Source organism: Geotrypetes seraphini, chromosome 4 (assembly GCF_902459505.1).
Source record: "Geotrypetes seraphini chromosome 4, aGeoSer1.1, whole genome shotgun sequence".
Classification (NCBI taxonomy): Eukaryota; Metazoa; Chordata; class Amphibia; order Gymnophiona; family Dermophiidae; genus Geotrypetes; species Geotrypetes seraphini.
The window spans coordinates 286,244,078-286,259,448 of NC_047087.1; the positions used below are offsets into that span (position 1 = coordinate 286,244,078).

The 15,371-nt window shown below is 44.9% G+C and overlaps 1 protein-coding gene across 1 annotated transcript in view; it reads left to right on the forward strand.

Annotated features, from left to right (window-relative positions):
• Positions 1-6,965: 6,965 nt before the first annotated feature.
• Positions 6,966-15,371, forward strand: part of LDB1 (LIM domain binding 1) — a 297,290-nt gene continuing 288,884 nt past the window's right edge. The window contains exon 1 of the mRNA XM_033940979.1: positions 6,966-7,271. Within this exon, the coding sequence (XP_033796870.1) occupies positions 7,247-7,271 (25 nt within the window). The 5' untranslated portion in view covers positions 6,966-7,246. The remainder of the gene's footprint in view (positions 7,272-15,371) is intronic.

The following is a 15,371-nucleotide window of genomic DNA, read 5'->3' on the forward strand; positions in this document are numbered from 1 at the left end:
ACCCAACAAAACCCCCCATCGGAGCCCCTAAAAACTGTAATTTTCTTCGGCGCACACCTCCATCTTGCGCTCAGTTGTCGGCGCGCGCCTTTGTCTATGAACCCAACCTCAGCATGCTAAGGCAGTTGCTCTAACCACTAGGCCACGCCTCCACACTATTTAATCTGCAGATCTCAGAGGGACAGAGAAAGGGACTGGGACTTGTATACCCTTCTCCCTCCGTATTCACTACTGATAGGGGATTAACAGAACCGCAAATACAGAAAAACCGCGAATAACTTTTTCATATGTTATTCACTGTTTTCTATTAAAAACCATTGTGAATAGGATGAAACTGCAAATAGCATGGTGGGAGACCTGACCTGTTCCTGTTGAAGAGGCAAAACACAGTGATGAAAGTGCTGGGAATCAGCAATTTCTCTATGCAAGCTGATGTAATTTGGGGGGAGGAGCCAGCAAGCTAAAAACCGTGAATAATCGAAACCGTGAATACTGACTTTTTGTAGTTTTACAACCACATTCAAAGTGGTTTATATACGGGTACTTCAAGCATTTTTCCTTGTGCGCTCACAGTTTGTCTAATGTACCTGGGTCAGTGGAGGATTAAGTGACTTGCCCAGGGTCACAAGGAGCAAGCCATGGGATGGCGTCTCTAAAAACTAAAAACACAAGGGTCGATATTCAACATGATTTAAGCCAGAAACGGGCTGTTGGCTGGTGAAATTGCCTGCTCAGAGCTAACTGATCATTTTCAGCAACACTTAAACCAGTTAATGCCGCTGAAAATAACTGGTTAGTGCTGAACTCAAAACCTGTCTATGTTGGGGGAGTAGAAGACAAGAAGTAGACCATAGGAAGAAAAGTGCTCCTCAGAAATTCAGTGATGGTGCCTAGACATAGCTCAGCACTAAATTTCTGGGTTTAGCGCTGCTGGCTGAATATCAGGCCCATAGAATATGCTGGCAGATAAAGACCAAGTAGCCCATCCAGTTCCTGCTGAGTTCCACAATCCTTTCCTCTTCTTCACAGATTCTCTATGCTTGTCCCATGCTTTCTTGAATTCTGATACTATCTTTCAGGGTAATTCTATAATTTGACACCTCACTGCAATTCTATAACAGCATTAGGGCACCCTGATTCCATTGTACAGTAGAATATTGTAACTCCATCTATCTAAGTCTAACCAAGAAAAGTCTTCAAAGACTTCAGAGGATCCAGAACATTGTGGCCAGGTTGATCTTTGCAAAGAGCAAATTCGATCTTGTTTCCCCGCTTCTGTCAAAACTTCACTGGCTTCCGGTGATTTCTAGGATTCACTTTAAATGTACCTGCCTAACATTCAAGATCCTACATGGCATTCTTCCTCCCCTAATTCCACTATCCTGGAATTCTTTGAGACCTGACACTACCAGATCCGCCCACAAACTTAAACTATCTTTCCCCTCGTTAAAAGGCGTCATGTATGCAGGTAAATTAGGGAAATCCCTTTTCTTCAAATTCACTGAGCTTTGGAATAACCTTCCTGCCTCGCTACAGAATCTAGGCTCATTCCAATTATTCCGAAAGCATCTGAAAACCTGGCTTTTCTCCAAAACGTAAAGCTACCTTTTTAAAATGTAAAGCTATCTATCCTCTTTAAAACCTCTAATTTCTTATTATGTCTTTCCCTCATTTATTGAATTACCTGTAAACCATGCCGAGCTCTATCTTTATGGAGAGGATGCGGTATACAACTTAAGGTTTAGTTTAGAATACTTGTGCAACCCCCCACCTCCCCAGGTGCACCAAAAGAAAGCACACCCCCTTACACCAAAACAAAGGCAATCATATGTGAGCATGCCTAGATGCGCCAATTATGTGCCATATGTATTATATAAGCTCTGCATATTGATAGTTGACATGCTCATGTTCCACCCATACTTCAAGTTCAAGTTTTTTTTTTTTTTTTTTGAAAATGTGTTTATTAAAGGATCAATGCATACGAGAAAATACAAAATGCAACCATCCAAGAAAAACATCATGTACAAAAGTCAAAGGTACAGGTAAAAAGAAATAAACATAGACAAATCCACAACGTATCAGCTCCCATGCAGATCCAATTTTAAGTGGAACCCACCCCTTCCAACCCCCCCCCCCCCCACTCCCAGCACCCATGATCTCTAACCAGCACTAAAAGGAACTCCAATAATCCAAATAGGTCCTAGATTTCCAGCTCGCAACACCCCGGCGATGCTGTCGCTCCCAACCAGCCATTAAAGACATATTGGCCCGCCACTGTTGGACCGCGGGCCGCGTGGTGCCAATCCAGTAGCGAAGAATTAGTTTCTTTGTGATTCCCAAGGCCACTAAAAGAAAGCGCCTTCCAGGCTCGTCAACACCCGCTTCCACCAGGGGACTTGTGACACCCAACAGCAACGTCCTATAAGACCAGTCTATAGATAGTCCTATAACTTTCTCCAGCTCCCGAAGCACAAAAATCCACAAGGGCCCTACATATGAGCATTCCAAAAAGTGATGTACCAAGGTATCCCGGCGAGCCGGGCAACGGGGGCAGCAGTCATCAAGCCATAACCCCATCTGTCGCCCCTTACATCTCGTTAAATAAGATTGGTGCAGAATCTGCAGGTGTACTTCCCGGAGACTCACATTAGGGGAGGCAGATGCACATTCCTGAAAACACAGAACTAATTCATCGGCAGTAACCTGCTCTCCCAAAGCTAGAGTCCAGTTTTTAGAGGACATGTCTGGGGAAATCCGGACTTCAGGCAACCCTAGAAAAGCCTATTCTGCAGTTACACGTGCCAGATGCACAGGCTCGTAAGTTGCATAAGAACATAAGAATTGCCGCTGCTGGGTCAGACCAGTGGTCCATCATGCCCAGCAGTCCGCTCTCATGGTGGCCCCTAGGTCAAAGACCAGTGCCCTAACTGAGACCAGCCCTACCTGCGTACGTTCCGGTTCAGCAGGAACGTGTCTAACTTTGTCTTGAATCCCTGAAGGGTGTTTACCCCTATAACAGGCCCATATTGCACAGAATTGCCTTTCACATTTTCACAACCTCCAATTGCAGCCTCTCCCACCTGTCCACCACCCTTTTTGTAAGACGTGTTTCTTCAGATTACACCTCAGTTTACACTCTTGCATCGTCACCTATTAGACTCGAGGATGAACAAAACGGGGTTTTTTTTTTGTTTGTTTCAACTGAAACTGAACCTGTGGCCAAAATTTGTGTCGGTTTCAGCTAAAACTGAACCTAGCCCACTCCTTGAACAGGAACAGCCTTCACTCCCTTCTCTGCAAGAAATGTGTATCACCACACATTGAACACACGCTGCAGCTAGGACTTTAATGGGGATGCCTAACTTTATTAATAAATTGGCATCAATAATGAGTTTCAACAAGCTCATAATTGAAAAAAAAAAAAAAAAAAATCAAATTTAATTGGGAGATTAGGTGCCTATCTTCTTAGGCGTGATTCTGCAAAAGATAGGTGCCAATCACATGGCGCCTAGCACAAAATAGGCATGTTTAGGGGTGGAGGAAGACTTAGGTGCTGCCAGGCACCTATAATGTAGGCCTTTAAGATCCTGACTTACATTACAGCCGCCTACGTTGTAAGTTAGGTGCTGCTAAGCGCGATTCTGTAATGGGTGTGACTGTCATACAATAGGTGCCTAACGTTAGGTGCCAATTACATAATCTGGTTCTAAATGCTCCGACCCTGCTCCAACGTTCATAGGAATTCTATGAGTGTTGGAACAGCATCGAAGCATTTAGCGCTCCAGGCTGTGGTAGAAACCTCTACTGTGGCTTAGTAAAAGGGAGGGGCATTTTCGATAGGATTTAGAAGTCTAAGGTTGGACATTTTAGGCAGGACGTCCACAAACCCAGGAGAAAAAAAAATGTCCATTTTCAAAGCTACCGGACTTCTACCTTTTATTTTTGAAAATGACCTGGGTATAAATTTTGGTCCTTAGGATGTCTACCTTTCCTGGCCATTTAAAAAAAATAAAAACGTCCATGTGAAAAACGCACTAACGCAAGTTTTGTAGATATACCCAACTACCTTGTCTGATTGGGGTAGAGAAATCCCCATCAGCTGAGCCGGTTTCAGGGATTCCTACTGGCTCAGCTGAAGGGGATTCCCCCTGCCAGGATCAGTTGAAGCCCTACATCCCTCCTCTGACTCTCCCCCTCAACATCATCCCCACATCCCCCAACATTCCTGCCTCCCCATCACCGGACACCCCCGACATGAGACAATACTCCCCCACATCACTGGACACCACCCGACTTCAGGCAACACCCCATCAGCAAACACCACCCAACTTCAGGCAACAGCGCCCACCACATTACTCGACACCCCTCTTGAACTGCAAAATCGGCAGGAAGGAAGCCCACACCCTTCCTGCCTACAGGGCCAAGTGCTATGAATGATGGGCCTTCCCCCTCCCAATGCATCTTGATTATGAAACAGTGACATTCAAAATTACTCCAGGGGAAAAGTATGATTAAAACAGTAAGTTTGCAGGTAGGATTGAAACTTCTTATAAGAAGATTCAGTTCTAATAGCTAGAATAAGCCATTCCATATTGACTCTGTGTACCCTCATATTGGGTTCTAGAATCTCCCAAAGGGATAGGGTGCTTCAATTAAATTTATTTGGGTCAGAGAGGAAACAATGCTGCCGCATCGGGCCTGATGGCTGGAGGAAAACCACAACAGTGGTACCTTTAGACTAAATAAAATAGCTGGTGAATACAGGCCAGCCAACAACAGGAAAATAGGTCAAAATCATGAAGGGCTGGTGCTAGGAGCAGGGTCTGGAAATATGAAGTGCCGCAGGGAGAAGAGAAGCTATTCACCACCTATGCGTGAGATGTGGCTGCAGGTTATGCTGGTCAACAGCAGGAGGAAGGACAAGAGAGGATCTGGTGTATGTTGATCAATAGCAGAAAAGACAAGAAGTACACAGAACCATTGGCAAAATCATCAACCTGGGATAGGCTGAAGGTCCATGAAGTCCGGTATTCTATTTTCAAGAGTGGCCAATCCAGGTCACAAGAATCTGGCAAGATACTAAAAGAATGAAACAGATTTTATGCTGCTTATCCTAGGAATAAGCCATGGATTTTCCTAAGTCCATCTTAATAACGGCGTATGGATTTTTCTTTTATGAACTTATCCAAACCTTTTTTAAACCCTGTTGCGCTAACCGGTTTTATCACATTATCTGGTAATGAAGCCTAGAATCTAATTACACATTGAGTGAAGAAATATTTTCTCCAGTTTGTTTTAAGTTTGGAAAGAGTAAACATACAATTCACGTTTACCCATTCCATTCCACTCAGTATTTTATAGACCTCTATCATATTTCCTCTCAGTTGTCTCTTCTCCAAGTTGAAAACCCCTAGCCTCTTTATCCTTTCCTAATAGGGAAGTTGTCCCTATCCCTGTATCATTTTGGTCACCCTTCTCTATATCTTTTCTAATTCTATCTTTTTTGAGATATGGTGACTAGAATTGCACATTGCATGCCAGTGGACAGTAAGGATTGCAAGGCCATGTGAAGAGACTCATTGTGGGGTATTATTTGCATAAGGGCTGGCCCTGGCTGGAATCACAGTGCAGTCACTCTGGACAGTTGGGTAGTTGTGTGTTGGCTAATCAGTGAAGGTGATGTCAAGAGTTAAGCAAGAAATGATGGAGCACAATGGCAGAGAAAACCCGGGGACAGGAAATAAGGCATGGAGGACTGAGAAGGGGTAGAAATGGAGATGTGGAAAGGAAGAGAATGAGGGTAAAGGGAAATGTGGAGAGGTGGAAGGAAGGGGTGTCAGTCAGAATCAGTAAAAAAAGAACAAGTGAAAGAAGAGAAAAGCTGTACATTTAATTTCCACAGCATGTCTTGCTGCACCCCAGATCACAGTTCTGCTTTGCACCCTCTAGAATTAAAGTCTAAGCACAACCTCTAGGATGGATTTGTACATCCTTTCCCACCAAAGAACAAAAGCCAGGTGTATTTGTGTAAAAATCTTTTCACCTTTGTCCTCACACACTTCTGCATATTTTCCTCTACCAGTTTACAGTAACATATGGGCTATGAAGGCAAGATGGCAAGCTGACGTTTGATGTGGGGTCTTGCTTTGAACATACTGGCAATCTCCTGGCATTCACCAGACCATACATGATCCGTGAATATTAATATTGCAACGTACCAAGCCGGGTGTTAGCAGCCCCTAACTCCGACCATTGCTGCGAGCCCAGTGCCTTCTCTTCAGGCTTTTTTAGTCCCTTGCCTCAAGAAAGCACACATTTCTGAGATGTTTTGTTGTTGCCTACTGGGTGTCTGTTAGCTGGAAGCGCGGCTGGAGGTCGTCAAAAGCATTCATTCACTAGTTCTATCTTGTTATTAGCAGACATGCCCCCCCCCCTCCTCCCCACCACCATTACCCAGGTGTATCAGCGCCCCTGCGAGCATCATGTGTGATGTCCCAGGCTCTCTCACGACGGGGCTAAAGTGGACTTGCGGGCTTTTGAAGCCCTCGCATTAGCCCGGGAGATTTGCCTTGCGCGCTCGCTATGACAGGGCGTTGAAGACTGCCCCCAAAATCAAGAGCAGGAAATGAAAAGGATAGTGTGGGGACTGCAGTCAGCGCCGTACTTTGTCTGTCTGTCTGTCTCTCCCCCGTCAGCCTCTGTTTAGAGCACAGTATGGAGCTGTGAAGAACACGCTCTGGCGCAATATGCCTCGCTTCAGTCCAGGACACTCTGTCTCTCTCTCTCTCAGACAAACACGTCTTGGTTATCAAAAGGACAATCAGCATGTCAAAGATTTCTCCAGTTGTTTCCCCCCCCACCTTTTTTTTTTCTTTCTTTCTTCTTTTTTTTTTTTTTTTAATCTGCGTCACATGCTTGTTATTCCCTGAACCCTCTCGCTTTCTCTCTCGCTCACTCAGGTCACTTTGACAAGCTTTCTCTCCTCCCCCTAGCATTGCAATTAGCATATTAATAAACCACAGCAGTACTGGCAGAGAGGGAGAGAGAGACGGAGACGCCACACATCGTCGACATCCACGGTGCGGAGAGGCTTAAGATTCCTTCTTCCCGCCGGCTCTGAGGCCCGATTCCGGCAGAGCAGGGGGGGCTGGGGTTTCGGCTGAGAGGTTTCAGCGGGGCAGTTCATGCCAGGACCCTGCGAGGTGGGCACCCCGAATCCCTTCAGCTCCAGGCCAGGCATGTGAAGATGTCAGTGGGTTGCGCGTGCCCTGGTAAGTGCCGCTTTTTTTTTTTTTTTTCTCTCTCTCTCTTCCTTCACTAACTGGCAGTCAGTTAGGCACCGATGCCCGGGGTTTGGTGCGTGGAAGTGGGCCTCTGCCTCCACTCTAGAACAGGATGTCAATTTTTTTTTTTTTTGGGGGGGGTATTTATTTTTTTCTTTTAAAATAAATAAATCAGATGATACAACTACCTTAAAAAAAAAAAAAAATCTCTCAACGGGAGAACCTAAAATTCCCAGAATTCCTAAAAGCTAACCAATCAGAAGTGGCCTCTGGACTTTTGACCTCGGGTCAGAGGAGACTATGATTGGCTGCTCTTGATTTTCCCTGATACTGCTTTGAATTTGGGAGAGTCGTGTCGTGTTTATTTGTGTCTATGATGATTCCGGAAGGCTTGCGATCGCAATAGGGGAATGCATGTTGTGTGGGAGGGCGAGTAGGCTTAGGAATGTTAGCCTTCAGCCACCCCTGGGAAATGACCCGGCTCGATTCTCCTAGGGTTTTGTAATGGCATCGATAGACTACTTACTGTACATGCAGTTTTGAACATATGGTTTAGATGAGTTGCACAATTCTAAGACCAATCCTTTTAACTTGCATCTGCGTTTATTGTCCTGCCACATGAAAATACTTCAAAATAAAAAGTGAAAGAATAGTGTTTGAAGCAAAAAGCTTGTTGTTGATGTGTCTTTAAAGCCAGAGATAGATTGACCTCTGCAGTACTGCAGGAGGAAGGGTACATAGACAACATGGACCTTGTGACTTATCTCCTATCATAGTCTGTTTTTCTGTTCCATTTTGTTATTTTTAATTAGATTTGCAGAATGTGGACTGTAGTGTTTTTGGGAAAGTATTAATTATGTATATATGACATGCATTTTTTGTTTTGGTTCATTATTTTTGTAATGTTTCCAAATGTGACCTGTAGTGGTCACAGCCATGCTTTCACTTCGTGTAACAAACAGTAAGGAACAGAACATAGTTTATCCTCAACAGTGTCAGGGAAAATAGCAGCCCTCAAACCTTGCTCTAATAAGAGAGCCTCTGGGGATCATTTACTGTCAGCTTTTCTTTTTAGTGACTGAGGGACCAGCAAATGATACATGATGTGGTATACAGGTTAAGGCTAGCTTATAGGTAAAGCCAACTTTATTTCTGCTAATTTTTCACTTTGGACAGTTAAAACCATTGAAAGTCCCAAGTCTTCCAGCAGGAATGAAAATTCTAACCCCCTCCCCCCCACGGCTCTTTGTTTTGGAGATTGTAGATGTTTTCTTGAAGCAAAGCCAACTCCAAAATGAGGTTAAACTGACCTGTTTGTTGTGAAAGCAGGGACTGTTGTGCCAAATAGCTGCTGACTCCTAAAAAGAGTCTTCTGCAAAGCCCATGTGAATGTGGGGAGATATATAATAGAGGTCTATAAAATACTGAGTGAAGTGGAAATTGTATTTTTGGAAAGAGTAAGCAAGCGATTCACATCTACAAGAATGAGGAAGCATGCAGTGAAGCGACTACGTAGTAAATTTAGAATAAATTGGAGAAAATATTTCTTCACGTAACGTGCGATTAAACTCTGCAATGCTTTGCCAGAGAATATGGTAAAAGCAGGTATATTGCCAGGTACTTATGACCTGGAGTGGGCACTGTTGGAAACAGGATATTGGACTTGATAGACTTTTGGTCAGTCCCAGTATAGCAAGGCTTATGTTCTTATAATTACGTTTTAGACTTGTAGTCCTGGAACATAAGAGAACCTCTGGGCTAGAGCACCCAAGAAGGTGCCAGTTACTTGTGGCTTGGATTGGCCACAATTGGAAAAAGGATAGACCATCAGTCTGACCCAGTATGACTGTTCTTATGGAATCTGGAATTTTTCCTTTCTGGAGAGCAGTGTCTCCTGTGATGAGGAGGAAGGCTTGGGTCGAGTCAAAGGAGGGAAAATCACCTGCGAGGTAGTTCTGCCTGTTTTCCCATTCCTTTGCCTGGCCTATCTGCCATCTGCTATCAGGTGTAAGGAGGCAACAGGAGGCTTTGTTGCAACTTTCAGGGAGCAGATATCCAACCCATTAGCTCATGCCTCTAAGGGGGTGGAAGAGAGGATTGGGCTGTATTTTAGAAAGCTATAGATAAGTCATGTGGTTGGCCTGATGGAGACATGGAACTGGGGTACAGGCTGGCTTCATTTGACAAGCTTGGGGTACATGTGGAAGGATTGACTGAATTAACTGACTTTGATAGTCATAGATGTACACTAAGGGCTGGTGCTTGGGAGGAGGGGTAGTTATAAACAGGGCAGTTGTCATAGGCTCTCTTGCCACGGGGGTCCCCAAGGTTTGCCTAGAACTGAAGAAGGCACAACCTGCTTCCATATTTTTACACTGAGCCTCAGCATGTCTAACATCAGCCTTGTAACTCCAAGGATGAAGAACATACATGGGAGCTGGTGAGGGAGCTAACAGCTACTTGAGTTACTGAGATAAGAGAGGCTCTTTGAACAGATCTGGTTTGACTGACTGTGTAACACAAGTGACTATTTAAAGTGCCACAATAGAAATGACAAAACTGGACCAAGCCCTGCTATTTCCCCCTCCTCCCCCGCCACTCCTGTTCTCCTCCTCCCCTAGGAAAAACAAGAAGGCATAATGCTAAAATGTATCTTGTCATGCCTGGTAAAATACTGTGCACTGCTCTGTTGCTTAGGCAGGGATGGAAATGGAAGTTAGACCACAATCCAGGCTGCAGTTATATCACACCTGACCAACAAGCTGTTGAACAGAATATTTGTTGCAGAATATTTGTTTATTTATTCAATTTTCTATACCATTGTTTCTCAACTTGGTCCTGAAGTACCCCCTTGCCTGTCAGGTTTCAGGATATCCATAATGAATATCCATGAAAGAAATCTGCATATAATGGAGGCAGTGGATGCAAATCAAGTTCAGGCATATTTATTGTGGTTATCCTGAAAACCTGACTGGCAAGGGGGTACTCTAGGACCGAGTTGAGAAACACTGTTCTATACGTTCTTCCAAGGGAGCTCAGAACAGTTTGCATGAATTTATTCAGGCACTCGAGCATTTTTTTTTCCCCTTGGAGTTAGTATGTAGTACAACTGTTTATAAAACAGCATTTCAACCCAGTTAAACCCCCACAGGGCTGTAAAGTCTCGCCCTAGTGCAGTGTATTGCAAACTGTGTGCCACGAGACGCTGCGGAGGAGGAGAGGCGTTGGCTGATTGCCTACAGGATATGCTGCTCGCCACATCCTGTAGGCAGTCAGCCGGCGCCAGAACCTCCCCTTCTCTCCACCCATCTGGAAGGCCTTCGCACATGCACGGATGTCAACATGATGACATGTACGCGTGTCGACATCATCGCGTCCGCGGATGTCAACATGATGACATCCACGCATGTCGACATCCGTGCACTTCCGGATGCCTCAAGCCAAGGACACTACGCTTAGTGTGCCGCGGTTCGACAAAGTTTGTGAGACACTGCCCTAGTGCAGGGGTAGATAATTCTGGTCCTCGAGAGCCGGAGCCAGGTCAGGTTTTCAGGATATCCACAATAAATATGCATGAAATAGATTTGCATCTCAAGGAGGCAGTGTATGCAGATCCATCTCATACATATTCATTGTGGATATCCTGAAAACCTGACCTGGCTCCGGCTCTCGAGGACTGGAATTGCCTACCCCTGCCCTAGTGGATAGTGCTACAATATTCCACCACATTCTTTATGAAGAAAGAATAAGCAGTTCATGGAAAGTTGTGTTCACCATATTTTGGGCCCTATGAAATGACAAACTCAGGAAGTATAGGATTTTTTATAGGACTGGGTCAAGGGGCCCCAAAGTCCCTCCTTGAGGGCTGAATCCAGTCGGGTTTTCAGGATTTCCCCAATGACTATGCATTGAAAGCAGTGCATGCACATAGATTTTATGCATATTCATTGGGGAAATCCTGAAAACCCGACTGGATTCGGCCCTCAAAGAGGGACTTTGGGGACCCCTGGACTGGGTAAAGTGAATTTCCGATGGTGGCTGAGCTACAAATGACCTGGTGTAGAGGTAAAGACTAACTAGGTTTTACCATCTTATCGGTACTACTGCTAATAATTTCTATAGTGCTATTAGACTTGCACTGCATTGTACATCAAAATATAGAAGAGACTGTCCCTGCTCGGAAGAGCTTACAATCTAATCAAGACAAACTGGACAAGAAGGTGCATCAGTACACTGTGCTCAGGTAGGGGAATTACAGAGGGAGTGATAAGACAGATATTGGTGCTTATAAGGTGGGTTGGAGTTTAGAATTGAAAGCAGCTTCAAAGAATTGGGCTTTGAGTCTAGATTTGAATACTGCCAAAGATTGAGCCTAACATACTGAGTCAGGCAGTTTGTCCCAGGCATACTGTGCAGCAAAATAGAAGGGATGGAGTCTGGAGCTGGCCTTAGAGGAGAAGGATACAGATAAGAAAGACTTTTTCGATGAGCGGCGTGCCCAGGGGGGAAGTGTGGGGAGAGTTGAGGGATACTGAGAAGCTACAGAGCGAATACACTTGTAGGTCAGCATGAGGAGTCTGAACTGAAGGTGGAAGTGGATAGGGAGCCAATGAAGTGACTTGAGAGGGGTAATGTGGGCATAGCAACGTTGGCGGAATATGAGTCGTGCAGCAGAGTTGTGAACAGATTTTCCTCTCTGCCACTGGACTGCGCACTCTGGATGAAAATGAACATTGAATCCTTGATTGCAATCAACCCTTTAATATCTTTAAACTCAATTTTGGGGATTGTTAAGAACCTCTTATGGATCACAGTGCTGGCAAATATGAGTATCTCCCAAACCACTGATATTTCAAATAACTTGATGCACATATTGCCCCAACTAAAATGATGGCCTTATTAGAAAGGGATCTAATTTCCCCTCTTAAATCTCACGTTCATCCACCCAGGATGAAATGTGGAGCTCTTATAATCCAAGTTCTGCCAAATGAAGGAGTCTCGCCTGGCTCATGTCAGACCCATCTAAACTAAGAAACAGGTGTGAATTTTTCATCGCTTTAGTAACGAGTAGGGGCTTCTGATTTCAGGTTTTAATCAATAAACGCCAATAAAATACCCCAATGCAAATAAATAAGGGCTCCTTTTACTAAATCACAGAAGAGCTTCTTACCGCCGGCCGACAAGTTAAATGCTCCAACGCTTATTCAATTCCTATAAGTGTCGGAGCATATACCTCACCACCCTGCGGTAAGAAGCTCTTCCGTGGTTTAGTAAACCCCAGTGTAAATAAATTAAAATGTACCCCCTCCTTTACAAAGCTGCGCTAGCATTTTTAGCACCGGCTGTGGTGTCAACAGCTCGGACGCTCAGGAATTCTATGAGTCTCGAGGCTGTTACCATGGCGGCTGACACTAAAAATGCTAACGCGGCTTTGTAAAGGAGGGGGTTAAGTATTTATTGGATAAACGCAGGAAAGGCGCAACTTCCTCTAGTGCCGTCGCCCTTCCCCTGGCTTTTTTAAAATTCTTCAAAAATGTTTCGTACCTTTTTTTTCTGTACAGAAGACTCCTAAGTGACAAAAACAAACATATTTGATTCTGCGGAAAAGGTACCCAGCAATATTATTATTGTTAATGATAATATTAAAACTTTTGACTACCTTTTCTGACAGACAGCGCAAGATGGTTTACAATGGTACCCTCTGTCACATGAAACCATAGCTAAACATATATTTTTTGTACCCTCAAAAGACCTTTAATTAAATGTAGGGAAATAAACACCTAAACTTACAATTCACAAACACCTAAAAATAGAAGTCCTAGTCACTATTTTTCCCACTGGGCCCCTAATCCCAACCCCAGTCTTGTAAGTGCCATTTAGATCCGACATTGGGTAGTCAGTAGGTGGCAGTGGCATAGCGAGGGTGGGAGGCGCCCGAGACGGCGCCCCCTGCGCACCCCCACGCCACATTCGCGCCCTCCCTTCCCTCCCCAGTACCTCTTCAAATCTTCGCCAGCACGAGCAACTGCGCTGGCTTTCCCTCTGACATCACTTTCTGGCCCCGCAACCCGGAAGTGATTTCAGAGGGAGCCAGGCTGGCGCGAGCAACGGGCTAGAGTTGTTGCTCATGCTGGCGAAGATTTTAAAGATGGTGTGTGGGGAAGCAGAGAGGTGCCGGCGCCCCCACCAAGATGACGCCTGGGGCAGTCTGCCCCCCCTTACTACTCCACTGGTAGGCAGTCTTACCTGATCTCGGTCTGATACTAGTTACTGGGTCTGATTAGACCATATTAAACTTCTTGATTTTATTGTGGCTCAGGTTGAGAATTATAGTGAATGTGTATCCCAGTCCATAATGCACAGTTTCCAAGATTGCTGCGAAGTGCATACTACTGCATAGTAGATAAGGCAATATGTTGTTTTCCTTCTTCCCTCCCCCCCTTGTCTCTCCTGGTCGCTCCCAAAGTGTTCATAGTTACGAGAGGAATCTAATGGTTTTGAACAGCTCAGTGACCACTGGTAACTTTCAACTGGCAGGTAGTCACCTAGCTGATCTCCCTGTCTATTCTCTTTTGTATGACCAGAGTTCCCAGCCTGTGTACTCAAAGCATTGTTGGTGTTTCTGCAGAGGGTTAATTTCAAAACCCTTTCAGTGTTTCAGTACATGTGTGTCACGACGGTCTATTTTTAAATTGTGTACTAGTGCCCAGATGCCCGACTCCCAGAGCACTGGTGCAGAGGAAACTCGGGGGAATATGTTATTGCACAAGCCCTGCGAGTCTGTTGTTTGTTTGCTTTTAAAGAAAGGGTGCATCTGGAATGCTACCTTCCACGATCAGCAATCCACTTGCAACTGGTTGGAGCTACTCTCTGGCTTTGTTTTGTTTTAAATCAGTAAATGCATGCAATTTTGGTCTTGTGTATCTTTCTATAATTCTTAAGGGGGGTCGCTGTACAGAATTATTTCTGGGTAAGATTTTTCGTCACTTGGTTGGGGGAAGGGGGGCAGAGCAGGAAGAACCGAGGCACTAGAAAGAGAAGGAAAATGTACCAAAAGTGCTGAACACATCGTGAAAGCACTGCATTGTGAACATACAGCTTGTCTGTTATTGCGCTGCTCTGGGCCTTTTCTACCCTTTGCACACTGTCTAACTGCCTGTCAGCCTGAGTTATGGGTGGCTATATCTGTGCTGCAGGTGGAGGGATGGGCGACATATGCCTGCACCAGCCTCGGAGCTGAGAGCCCCGATGAGCTCAGCAAGAAACGGAATGACTTCCTGGAATGACAGGCGTCTGCTGCCTCCCTTGAACCTTCCTCTATCCGTGCGGCCCCTAACTCTGCAGCAATATATCCTTTTTTAAAAAAATTTTGTGCTCTGCACCATGCTGCCCACTAGGAATCCCAACAAACTCATTTTGCTTATGTTGTGGAATGATCAGGTACTTCTTCCCCCCCCCCCCCCCCCCCCCCTAGCAAAACACCAGTGAGCTTTTGCTATGTGATCAGTTCTTATTGAGCTCTGGAGGCCCCTTCCCCCACCTTCCTCCTCCTCCTGCTGGAAGCTAGCAGCTTCCTCAAGCAGAAAGTCATGTGACCTGGTCTCTGAGCCAGGCCAAAAAATTTAAAGCGCTAGCAGCAGCCCCAGGAGAGGTGAGAGGTCTTTCCAGCTTGCATTCTGTCATGCATCATGGGCCCCATTTTTATTTTCTTGTACAGTTAAGAAACCCCCCCCCCAAAAAAAAACAATACTATTGTCTGGTTTGCAAAATTTTTAACTTAATGCACTGTAAACATGCTTTTATTGCTGGCACTGTTGAATTTACATTTGGTGAAGGAACAGCTGAGGTATTTTTAAAAATATCTTTTTTTCACTTGGTGTTTTAAATAAATTTAACTATGTGCTTGTCGTAATGTTGCTGCTGTGTCAGGAAACCCTAAACTGCTGTTGCCCATTGATGAGCAACCAATATTCTACCGGGGGGGGGGGGGGGTCTCTCTAGTTCCACTTAATGCCAATGCCTGTTCCTTCTGGCAGTGTCTTTCTGCTGGTTTGATTGTTTTTGGGTTTCAAATGTGTAGGCTGGGAC